Raw genomic sequence first — 12748 nt, 5'->3', positions numbered from 1 at the left:
AATTATTAAGTACTGTATATTTGAATGTAGAATGGAAATTTATACCCCAATGTGTGAATGACATGTGATGTACTCGTGAGGGCAGATCCTTGTATCTTGCCAAATGTTCCAAATGTTATTCATGCTAGGAGAAACGATAGCTTCCTCTCAGCGTGAGTCTCGTTTGTAAAGCCCCAAATCCACAGGCCTTGTGCTTGCCAGCATGGAAATGCTTCTGATGATCAAGCTAATTTAAAAGTGTGGTCTTGAAGTCGAGACACTTCTTATATTTTTATCAGAGAAGCGCCTTTTAAGTAATACTCCAGGACAAGGACTTCAATCACAGAACACAGTGGTGATTCTCCCAGTGCATGTTGGCAACAGCAGTGGTTTCTATTAAATGAAACAGCAACAGTGATTTGTTTAAAATAAACAGATTGATACACATGCTAGCATGAGAAGTGATAGCCACCCTGGCTGAATCACTGACAGGAGGGAAACAGCATGAGTTGTATTAACCCTTTATTTTTTAAAGCACATTTTCAAACCTGAAATTTGGTTTAGCAGTTGTTGTCTTTGCTGTCTTTGGAGACATAACCAAAATCTAGGAAAAGGAGAGGATGCTTAAGTGAGTCAAGTAGGTAATAAAATGCCAAACATTGTACACTTTGTTTAAGGTAAACCCAGAAGCGGACACAGAACACAGCAGACATAGCAAGAGAAAAAGTCTTAATTGACAAACAATCTGAAGGGGAGGTGGCTGGACGGGAGTCAGGCAGGTAGAAGACAGCACGGTCAGACTGGTGTTAGCGGGGAGATTATAATAATAGGGTGTGTTTAGAAATATTTAATCTGAATTCATTTCTTGACTTGTATTAAAATACACAGTGTGACAGTTTAATAATAATAATAATAAGAAGAAGAAGAAGAAGAAGAAGTAGAAGAAGAAGAAGAAGAAGAAGAACAACAACAACAACAACAATAATAATAATAATAATAATCACCTATTAACCATTTTCCCTATATTTGTAATTTAAATACATGTAAAATATAATGGGATGCTTTCAGAATATTTCTTGATTTGTATACTGCAATACATTTGATTATTGTAGTATACAAATCAAAATACTACAATACATTTGAGATGTATTAGAAATTTGGAAAATATAGTTAGACAAAATAAATGGAACTCAATATTCAAATGATGTAGGGGCCTTCTTGATTTTCCCTGTTGATTCCTACTCAAGATCAATGTCTTCTCAGGTCCCCTTCAGTCCTCTTACATTCCAGGGTTAACGACAATGGAAAGCTCCAGGGTTTTGTGGAGACCCTGCCTTTCCTTTCTGTTGACAAGATCCTTACTAAATGGGGCTCTACGTTATCCTTGCCTGTGGACACCTCCAGCACAGGCATCTACCAACTGCAGAACTGTATGACAAGCTTAAATTATTTTATGTTCAGATGTTTTATAGTGTATTATCCACATCAAGAAAGCAATACAGTACTAGTATATGATGCCTTGAAGGTCTCTTCTTCTCTCAAAGCCAAGGTTGTGATGTAAGAAGTCACTTTTTGAAAATATCCACAGTATTTTCATACACTGTTTAATAATTCACTCAAAATTATACGAAATGTGACAGTATTGGTAATATACATAACTAGGTCTAACCATACACTAGATTTTGTTAAGCTGCCTGGGGCATTTCATTCAACATCATCATAATGTGTACCAGTCACATAAGACTTGTAAATATACTGCAAGGATGGGTGTTGATGTTGGATGTTGACCTTGTTTTAAGTTGAATATTATATCATAATCATTGATTTGTTTGATATTTTAGAAAGTCTAGGAGATTATAACAAGAACAGAAGTTGCAACTAATAAAGGTGAAAAAGAGGCCTTAATGTCAATATGAGTTATTCTTAGACCTATGGTTCCTTGGCCAATATAAAACCAGAGTTCTAATAGGTATTAGTTAAAAAAGTTAAGTAAAAATGCATATCAATGAAAGGGTCATTTATGTCGTCTCTTTTATTTATCTTTATTTCACTGCAACTGAGCTCACACAGGTCTTCTCTGGAGTGTGTCAAGCACTGTGATGCCAATGTGCTGAAGAGGCTGCAGAGAAAACAAACAAAATCTGGACGCCTGAGGTTTGGGATGAGGCCAGATTTGACAAAACAGTCAGTCATCACTCTCCCAACAATCCTGAGAACAATGAACACACCACAGTGGGCCCACCATCTGTTTGGGAGGAGGAATGCTGTTTTGCTCTCAATATGGCTAGTGAGACATAATATGAGCTGCTGTTATGATAAATTCAAATGCATGTTAAATAAATAAATAATGATAATAAAAATAAAAATAAATAAATTTTGTTGTATTTGGTATTCCTTTAGAACAGTTTTCCTGACAGAATCTTAGACTGTAGAATGTTTTCACATGATAAAACAGTTACTTAAAACAGTACATATTTCATGAAAGGACTTATTGTTCAGGTGGCAACCTATCACGGTACCACGCTTGAATTCACTGAGCGACCCATTCTTTCACAAATGTTTGTACCTTTGTCAATATAGTGTATTTTCAAGAGCTATTAAGCTAAATATTGAGTAAAGAAATCCAGTATGTGATTATCTTTGTGATTTTTTACTAAATGGAATGTATGAAAATATTACAAAAAAAACGATAACTGAAGTTAATGTCTTCAAATTGCTTGTTTTTGTCCAACCAACTCTACTCAAAATCTATTAACAATGAGTTTACAATGATTATATATTTTATGTCAGTATTTTATGCTTATTGAAGAGACAAGCAGCAAATAATCACATTTAAGAAGCTGGGAAAATACCACACAATATCAAAAGATCTACGAAATAAGAACTTTTATTGATAATATATTCATACTTGTACACAAGTAAAATAAAATGCATATCTATGGTTCCATTGCAGTCTCTATAAACAAATCAACAGCATTCTTTTGGTAAATGCTACCCAAATACCCTTTCTGTCATGAAAATAGAACTAAAATCAGGGGAGGTAAAACATTTGTTTTTATCAACATAAAAAACATAACATTACTTAACAAATGCATCACTTTGAATAAATAATGGGGGGAGATTGTTTATCTTCATTAAATGGACCCAACATTCTTTGTGTGTGCTCTGATTTCATGTAATTGTCCTTTTTTGTCTTCCAGTGGTCTGTCTAAGCAGTAAAAGCTTTTGAGAGGGAAAAGGGAGGAGTCTCCAAAGTGTAGCTTAGACACAGTACACTTAAGTACATAGAGAACAAACAATTTTGGGCACCAATTCATTATATACATTAGATCTGTAGTGTTCTGTAAAGGCATCCATTTTGTTAAATGTACTCTAATGTCTTCATCATCGTTTGTCCTCACCCACAGTGGGTCAACTTGACTTGCTTTTCAGTCACTGTCTATTGTAGATGTCACTGCATCTTCTGTTGTCATTGTCATGAGCATCAACAATCTTGAGTCCTGTGTTCAGAGTGAGATCAGGAGTCCTAAGACATGGCTAGAGATATCCAGATCATGGGAATGAAGAGAAAGCGCAGCACTTGCAAAGTAGAACCCCGGCCTTTGATGCATTGGGTGTCTGATTTAGGTTTTTTGGAACACTTCTTTTTCTTTTTGTTTGACGCTGTAGATGATTCCAGATTGTCTATAAGGTCAGGATTTAGATTTTCCAAAGACTTGTCCAGGGTGTTGGACAAGGTTCCCAGTGGTCCGTCATTCTGCTTGTTCTGGGTTTCGTTTTTCGTTCGTTCCGGCTCCTTATATTTAGTCTTAGACATGTTCTCTTTTTCCTTAAGGGGGTTGTTAGTGATTTGGCGGCTCTTGCCAGACAGGATGGAGGACTTGTCGTTATCTCCAAGGCAACACCTGGGAATGGTATCCCCGAGAGGATTTTCGGTGGAAAGGAATTTCCCAGACTGTGCCTTGGAGCTGAAGAGATTGGTCTGGGTTTGTGGCGTTTCTACACACCCCTCCAAGTCTTCACTTTTCAGTCGTTTCAGGTCCTTTCCTGCCAGGAACTCAGGAACATTGCACTCCAACTCAGAGCTGGAACCTTTGAAACGTTTGAACCAGTCCCACAGGGTCCTCGCACGACAGTCACAGATCCACTGGTTCCCGTTTAAACGCAAATACTGGAGAGACACTAGCGGGTCCATGGTCTCCCCCGTCAAGACAGTAAGATTGTTGAAAAACAAAAACAGGGATTTCAGTTTACCAAGATCACTAAAAGCCCTTGGTTGGACAAAGATAACCCGGTTCTGGTGTAGCAGCAGCCGGTCCAGATTGATTAAGCCTCGAAACATGTTGTCCGTTACTATCTTGATCTTGTTATTGTGCAGGTAGAGATAGGTTAGGTTGGCAAGGTCCAGAAAAGTGTCATCATGCAGGGTTAGAATGTTATTGTCCTGCAGGAAAAGGTACTGTAAGGAGAACATTCCTCGGAAAACCCCAACAGGGAGCTCTGACAGGCCACATCTGTGCAGGTGGAGGGTGTGCAGCTTAGTTAAGCCCCGAAAGGCTGTAGGGCTAATGGTGCGGAGGTTGCTATTGTCTCCAATGTCCAGTTCCTCCAGTTTTTCCAAGCCATAGAAGGCCCCAGCCTCGATGTAGCTGATGTTGTTGGAGTAGAGAAACAGAACAGTAAGATTGTGGCAAGAGCTGAAGCTGGTGGACCTCACCACCGTTAGATTGTTGGTCTGGAGGAATATCCGCTGGCTCCGCACGGGGATCTCAGTAGGGATGGAAAACAGTCCTTGTTGTTGGCAGGCCACAGTGGGCCTGGGCTCACTGTAGCACACACACTTGGCAGGGCAGCTGTCAGTTTGAGGCACAAGATTCAGCCACATCACCAGAAACAGGAGTCGCCCCCCTATGGAGACAGAAAAGAAAGACATCAGTTTATTAGTAAATAATGTATATAAATATTAAAAATCCCAGTCCTTATATGGTCAGAGAAATCTGTTGAAATAGATGCATTCAGGTCAGAATGCAATATGCATAAACACTTGAAAGAACACCCTACATCAGAAAACATAATTGGAGAATAAGTCTGATATAGAGCGTTAGGGTAGCTGTTTTTTTAATTTTTTCATTTCATATGCCTTAAAATATATGTTTTAAACCATTAAGGATGCCACTGTATGTACAAAATTAAATTTGTGCAATTTAAGCCAATGACACAGCACACAGCATCAAAGTACATAACCAACAAAATCCCAAGCATTTTCATTTCATAAAATGTAACATTCAGCACATTACTACAGAATAGGGAATCCTCATCATAACAAAGATTCAGCATGTATTTTAACAGTGATGTTATTTGGATCTGGGGACACATCTCCTCCCTGCTGCCACTGCTGACGTGAAGACCTAAACAGCTAAAGAGAGTCCTGTGAAGGCAGACTCATTTAAAATTGGGTGGGTGGCTTTTATGTGGAATTATCTTGCTCTAATAGGGCGGACATAACTAATGGTGTTTCAGCGTTCCTGAGGTTGACATTTAGCCTGACGCTGGGAGATAAGCTTTCATGCTAAGAGATTGATGCCTGGGGCCAAGGTGGAAATAGGGCTACAGAGGCCCCACTAGAGTTTCCACTGCACAGCCATTACTGAAGCATTTTTTCTAAGTGCAGCATGAAGATGAGATATACAAAAGGTGTGGTAGCACTCAGAGCAAGGCTTGTCAAGATTCTTGTATGTGTTTGCCCTGAAGGCATCCATGTTTAAAATAAGGCGTATTCCACATTTGCTAGCATTAATTATTTATGCTTGTCCTCTGCCATGATACAGATCAGTGCCATGATAAGTGAAATGCGCTGGATTAATACATGTGAATGATCACCTAAAATGTAAAAATGTATCCACTGGGGCTCACTCATTCCTTTATGTAGAGATGATGGTGTCAAAGTGTCACAGGCAGTATCAGCATATAATGGCAGACTCTCCTCCAAATCTCTGAATCCTCTACTCTTCCTGTCTTTACTGAGGATTTCCAATCTCTGCTCCCATGCACATGTGAGGAAACCCAGGCTTGCAGGCATGACAGGTAGTGACGCTCTGGAAAAATGCATGAGCCTTACTCAGCCCTCCCCCCCATCCCCAATCTCCCTCTTCTCATTCCCCTGCAATGTGTTGTGGTGCAGCTCATCTCTGGACCTTGTTAAACGGAGCTCTGGTGTGGCCTGACAGCAGCCCTCTGCTGCACTTTCTTTCCAATCTCCCTGCTCAGCCGTCAGACTGCCACCGGAAAGCTGTCAAGACTTTCCTCTCTTTCTGCATCGCAGCACTTTTCCCTCAGTACTGCCTAACAATAGCAATATTTTATCGCACAGCAAGCTTCGTGTATCTCTTCTGCCGTCTTCATTCCCCCCCCTCTCCTGTCTATTCATTAACAGGCTATTTCTACCCACGCGTTGCATGTCAAAACCTGGTTTCCTCAGCTCTTGGCATAACACGTCTTGTCTTTGTTAGCATCTGTTGAATGACAGCATAAGCCCCACAATGTCATCAACTTTGTCCCAATTATTTTTTGCTCACTAACAGCATCTTTACATCCGCATCACATTGATCGCATTACCATATGTTACAAAAATAAATCTGGCTTCCTGACATCTTGGTACTATTTCACTCTTTCATAATCACATTTGCGGATAACCTCTGCATGACTTCACAGCTAGACCTCTCAACATCCACGGTAGAGACTTGTATGTTGTGGTTACACTAGTGATTGGTCAACAGTGCCTCTTTCATTTTCATCACTACACTCCTGTCTGCTTTAATGGACACTTGGTCAAGACCCTTTGGCGTTGCTTGGTAGCGCCGTGGGTACCCTTTTTGTGTCGTTTTTTGGACGTGTAGGGCTCTGCGGTCAAGTTAGCAACAAAAAATATGCAACATCCAATTAGACTTTCAAAATAAAACTAATGTTTAATGTTTCGAAACGCGACATGATTATGTAGTGAACAACGGTGTGGAGTTGTGCATTTTATATTGAATAAATTTGGAGCTACCCTAAATTCCTTTCTCCTCCCCAGAGAAGAAGGGGAGGGGTCAAAGTTGCTTGCCTGACTGTTAAACTGACAAAGAGACACGCACCAGCCATTGGCATCTCCCTGAACAGCCTATCAAAACTGGCCCCCCACACACGTTTCCATGGCAACTGACCTTATTCTTTGTTTTATTACCACATCAAAAAGGAAAACCCCTGTCTCACCCAAGTGTGACATGGTCCAGACACTGAACTTTGGATGATAGAGGACTGCAGCCTCCATAGACTCAAAGCATTTAATTAAGTTAATTAAATCTTTAGTTGCCTGAATACGTTTGCCTCTATTTGAGTAGTTATGTTAACTGTTGTTGCTATCTGTTGTTGATATTAGTGCTGAAAAGAAGTTACTTGCAGTGTTTTTATTTTCAGCAAGACACTCCTTCATCTAATGTAATCAATGCTTGTTCATAATACTTTCCTACAAAATTTCTTTAGAAATGATGAGAAAGGAATGTTTTACTATACTCTTAATCGCCAGCTTGAATTTAAGGATGAATCAACAAATTCCCCGGTTCCTAAGGAGAGACGATCTTTGATTTAATCCAAGCTTTCCTCATGTAACCTGAGCTCCCCCAAGTGGACGAAATAAGTATTACATGCCCTCATCGGAAATGCTGTTAAATGTATAAATATCCTGACCAATAATGTGACAATTGTTTCCTGTTACCAAATGCTTAATGGTTTGATTATAATACGTGCATAATACGTGCAAATAGATTTCTTTTCTTTAGACATTAAGTTTAGAAAGGCAGTCCCTGGGGAAACCTGAGACGCCCCCTGGGGAACCACGCCCCAGGCAACAAAAGAGCGACACGTGACCTGCTCGCGCTCTCTTCTCTTTGCTGTTGGCTCTTCCACTCTGCTCGGCCCTCTGGACGTTTCGGCACGAGCAGCGTGCCTCGCCAGGCAACGCCCAGACTCGGCCAGCGAAACAAACAGGCCCTTTTGTTCGCCTGAAGCTACACACCTGAAGTGCCGCGACATCGATCTGCCTTCAGTTTGTTTTATTTTCTTCATTCCTTTTGTTTGTTAAAGTTATCAGTCAGTTAAGTTACACTGGACTAATTCAGGAACGACCAAGTTCCATTTTAAGCCTTTTTCGTGGAGCCAACTTCACCAAGGTCAGACCAAGCCACGTGGTCTCGCCAGCTACAACGAAGGAAACCTGCAAACAGCTGAATTGCCAGACGGAGGAGGCATTTCAATCAGACACGGAGAACCCTGGAGAATCCCTAGCAAAAAAGCCAGGATCGGGCAGCTAGCGTAGGACCCGTGCAACAGGCCAAAAGCAGGCTGTCGACAAGCAGTAAGACTCAACACACGTTCTGTGATCAGATGTCCATTTTAACTCATAGCATTAGTTTACTTTCATTAGCTCTTCTATGCCGTATGAGTCAAATGCTTCCCACAGTCGAACCTCCAGGCTCATTGTTTAGCAAATGTTTATGTTCCCTGTATCCAACCATCTTTTTATCACCTTAGTTAGAGAATAAATTCACTGTAATATAATCAAGAGCTGTGTGTGTTGCCTATTTATAGTTCCTGCCAAGAGAATTGACCCTTTAGATATGAGACTGACTGACTGATTTAAGATAATTGAGCGATTATTAACTAACTGATCACTAGTAATAATTATATAATTATTCAAAACTACCTAGAGGTCCGGAGACTCTGGGATTATAACAACTCCGGTGGTGCCCTTTACGAGGAAATTTTGATTTTATGAATTTTAATTCATAATTGGGTATCAATTCTCATAAATTTATTAAAATGCATAACTAATAAATTTAGGTCTGCTACAATTACTGCTCTGAAATGTTTTCAATTTGGTTAGGTGTAGGGAAACATCATGGTTTGAGTTAAAAATAACTATGTTACGTAACACCAGTGCCCGTGTGAATGTCCAATTTATGGCCCATTTGTGACTTGGGAGTGAGAAGTGGTTGAGACAAACTTTAATATTTTACAATACAGCATCAAGGTTGAAAGTTAAAAACAAATCCATTGCTTATCATCTTCTTCCAGCTTTGGATGCAACACTTAATCTTCCCCTATCTGCTGTGTCAAAACAAGGCTCCAAGCACTGCCTTCCTGTTTCAGACCCTGACACTGGCCTTTCTTCTGAGAGCTATATTATTGTACATTAGCAATCATCCCTCTTTTTAAGAACAGACAAGCCTCTTTGTTTCTTCCTGACTGAAAGTATAGACCCTTCAGCTTTGAGTAAAGTACCTCACCCCCACCCTCTCCTCCAAGACAAGCACTTCTATTTACAATAGAAGCCTGATAACATCAGAATCAGAATCAGAATCAGCTTTCATTGCCAGGTATGTGTACACATACGAAGAATTTGACTCTGGATTGTACATTGCTCACGATGTGCTTACTTATACATTAATACAATAATAAAATACAATAAATCATATATGTCAGCTTAAAGAATTGCCGCCAACCAGTATTTTAGTACTTTGGTGATACAGCTTCCTTGCTTGACTAATTCAATTGTGTCTCAAAACAAATTCTCCAAAATAATCTGATTTTGCTAAAGACACTGGTTATTAGGACATTAAATTGGGCAGGTATTGTATTCTACAAAAACAGGATCTTGGCCTCACAGTGTCTCTTGCTTGGATCATGAAGGTAAAATTGTGATTTTAGTGAGAAAAAAACGGGGTATGAAAGTAGTCAGTGATAGAGTAGATAAATAATATCAGCTAACTGCAACTTCAGTCCAAAAATGCTGGTGTAACTTCTCTAGTAGTAGCAGAGGACACTACATTCAGTAGCAAAACAGAGACATGCCCACAGGACTGGTATGAGTGGGCACAGACAGCTTTGTTTACTTATTGTATGAGTGCATCACTTAGCCAGACTTGTCGCTCATTTGCATGTGTCCCTGGCATGTTTGGAGCTCTAAACAAACTCTCAGCACTGCTTTGTCTTATTGTGAAAACACAACACGCATTTTAAGCCTTCCTCATGCTCTGAAAGCCGCAATGGACACAGAGGGCACGTCGGGACAGCACATTCAGAGGGCCTCCGATTCATCACGGTGGCTTTACTTTGAAGGGATGGGGATTGGGCAGGGACGGCTAACATGACAGTCTTATCCCCTTGGCCTGGAGTGGAAGTGATGTCTCTGTCAGAGATGAATCACAGTAGTTCTCCAGAGGGACCTCCTGGCCTCTTTCTAAAATCATACATTATTGTGTTGCTCAGAGGCGGGCCTACATTTAATATAGTCATGATCCCTCTCTCTAAGGTCATATATCCTGTGTGAATCCATTCATGCATACATAAATTGTTTTTACATCACTTTGAAATTAATAATTTATAACTATGACTATACAGGAAATGGCAATTGTATGAAGTTTTGGCCCAGCCAAGGCTGCTATAAATGACTTTGTGAGGTGAGAGTAATAAAGGGCAATAACTTTTTGCAACATAGACTCAAACTCAAATACACAAAGTTCTTATGAGGAGTGAACACGAAAAAATGTAAAGATTACATTCCTCCACTAAAAAATAACTATGTTTCTACTGTTTACATTGTTTTTTAAACTGTTCTTTTACTCATTACATTAGCGGTCAGAATTCAAGTATGGTATTCATACCTTAGCTAGACAAGCATTTAAGGCATTGTCAGTTATTCTAGTAATGTTTTTGTATGTGTTGAATTAGTTTATTTCTGTTTTCTCTCTGTATCATCTATAGCTGACTGTTCTACTTCCTTCTGCTCTCCCTTCTGGTACTCATTAATATTTTTCATGAAAAAGACAAATATGGCATGTTCTCAACCTGGCTAGCAATGCTAAATCATTTTAAATTGTGCATGAAGCAGGTATAGTTAGCTTGGTAAAAATATCCCTTAATCATGCTCACCCAGAATATCATTTTGAGGCCCACCCTTGATAATTATAATTGGTTTATGACAAATAATCCTGAATATTTCTTCTCAGATAACATTTCCTGATTCACTCCATGCATTCACTTTTGGCTCTGATCGGGTTTCAGTGATGCTGTCCTCAATGTAAAGTAACTGCAAATGTATCCTTTTTTGTCTGCTTAAACTTTTTTGATTACATTCTAAAATCACTTCTACTTTCACTCATAGAGAGATTTACTCCCTATCTACTGCCTTTTCAAAAGTACTACTAAGAATTACAACCCAGCCTACAGTTAGACTGTCATGGCAGACCAGGAGAATATTCCATTTAAATTTGCTTTGAACCTCTTTTTCCTCATAAGCCTGTGGAAAGGTTTTGTTATAGAGAAGAAATGGTCTTCACTTTCAAGAGCATCACTGAATTGCAGAGAAATTGGTTGGTAGGCAATATCCATATGGAAAAGGTTGTGATCAGATGACCACCTTGGCACTTTTATTGCTACCATATTTACCCTATCACTGTTGAGAATAGTATTCAAAAGAGCTACTTTTCTTGTTTTCAATGCAATAATTCTTACTTCTAGGTCAAGTAATATTTCTTCACTTCCTCACTTTTTCAACCCTGGTGCTGTCTAATTTCATTTCCTATTGGTGTCTTAGCAATTACGATGGGATTCTGGTTGTACTGAAGAGTGCACAACCATTTACCTTTGACTTAAATAACAAGTGCATTTAATGCTCATTATTGAAAAATTCACCTATATTTCTGTATTTCAGTGGAGACATCATTCATCTTCTATCCACTTCCTAGAATAACGTACGCTCACTAAACCAACACACAGACAAGCACACAAGAACAGATTTGTGCTTGCCCTTACAACATTGATGAACCAGATGCTATGATCTTAAATAAAGATGCACACATCAGATTAAAGAGGTTATTCTGGACATGATGGACCAGAGAGTCAAGCTGGAGTCCCTTGACTAACCATTGAGTGTTGCTGGGGCCTCAGTGGCGGCTTCAGCATGCAGACGAGGACACAATTAGAAGATGAACGGGGGGACAGATGAGGTCCTGTTTGACACACATCTGACGCAGCACTTGCCCAAGCAGATGGCTCATGAATAACTGAGGGAACCGGAGGTCGGCAGGCAGAAGGAAAAACAGAGCCAGAAACAGTGTAAGTGTGGAAAAAGAGGATCTACATAGATCTTTATGCGTGTGTGAACATTTGTGCACATACAGATTTCGTCTCGTCTGCGAGAAAAATAAAATCAATAACAGTGCACATACAGTAAATACTTCTGGCTCGACATGAGTGAGGTAGGCAGATAGGTTGTCGTGTCATACTATTGAGAAGTGACAGCAGTAACAATAAGCAGTGCGCTGGCAATGTCCTGACAGTGAGAGAATGAGCTTGCAATCAGAGGGCTGTCGAATCGAATCCCTGCTTGACTGGTGAACAATTGGAAGGGAAAGTGGAAGTGAAGAGTTCTCCCTTTCAACAACTGCCATCAAATTACCATCAACCCTTGAGTGATGCAATGACCTCCCAGCTTCTCAAACCCTCACTCTGCTGGCTATCAGTCAAGACTGCGTTGTGATCAACATTTACAAACTGTCTTTATAAACATAGGTGGAAACTATCTTGATAAAGTGAATTCACTCAAGCACTACACTTAATAACAATCTTTAAGTACTTGTACTTTCATTTTATGCCACTTTAGAGGTCTCGTTACAGGATAGGAAAGATATTTAAAAAGAGCAATCAAAATCAATGCAGCAGACGTTGTGAT

The 12748-nt window shown here is 39.7% G+C and overlaps 1 protein-coding gene across 1 annotated transcript in view; it reads right to left on the bottom strand.

Moving 5' to 3' along the window:
- Positions 1-2850: 2850 nt before the first annotated feature.
- Positions 2851-12748, bottom strand: part of rtn4r (reticulon 4 receptor) — a 44153-nt gene continuing 34255 nt past the window's right edge. Inside the window, exon 2 of the mRNA XM_038704336.1 lies at positions 2851-4887. Coding sequence (XP_038560264.1) covers positions 3506-4887 — 1382 coding nt within the window. The 3' untranslated portion in view covers positions 2851-3505. The remainder of the gene's footprint in view (positions 4888-12748) is intronic.

Source organism: Micropterus salmoides, unplaced genomic scaffold (genome assembly GCF_014851395.1).
Source record: "Micropterus salmoides isolate LMB-PRFRI ecotype aquatic unplaced genomic scaffold, ASM1485139v1 Ms_hic_scaffold_7, whole genome shotgun sequence".
Lineage (NCBI taxonomy): Eukaryota > Metazoa > Chordata > Actinopteri > Centrarchiformes > Centrarchidae > Micropterus > Micropterus salmoides.
This window is presented reverse-complemented; position numbering and strand designations above follow the sequence as displayed.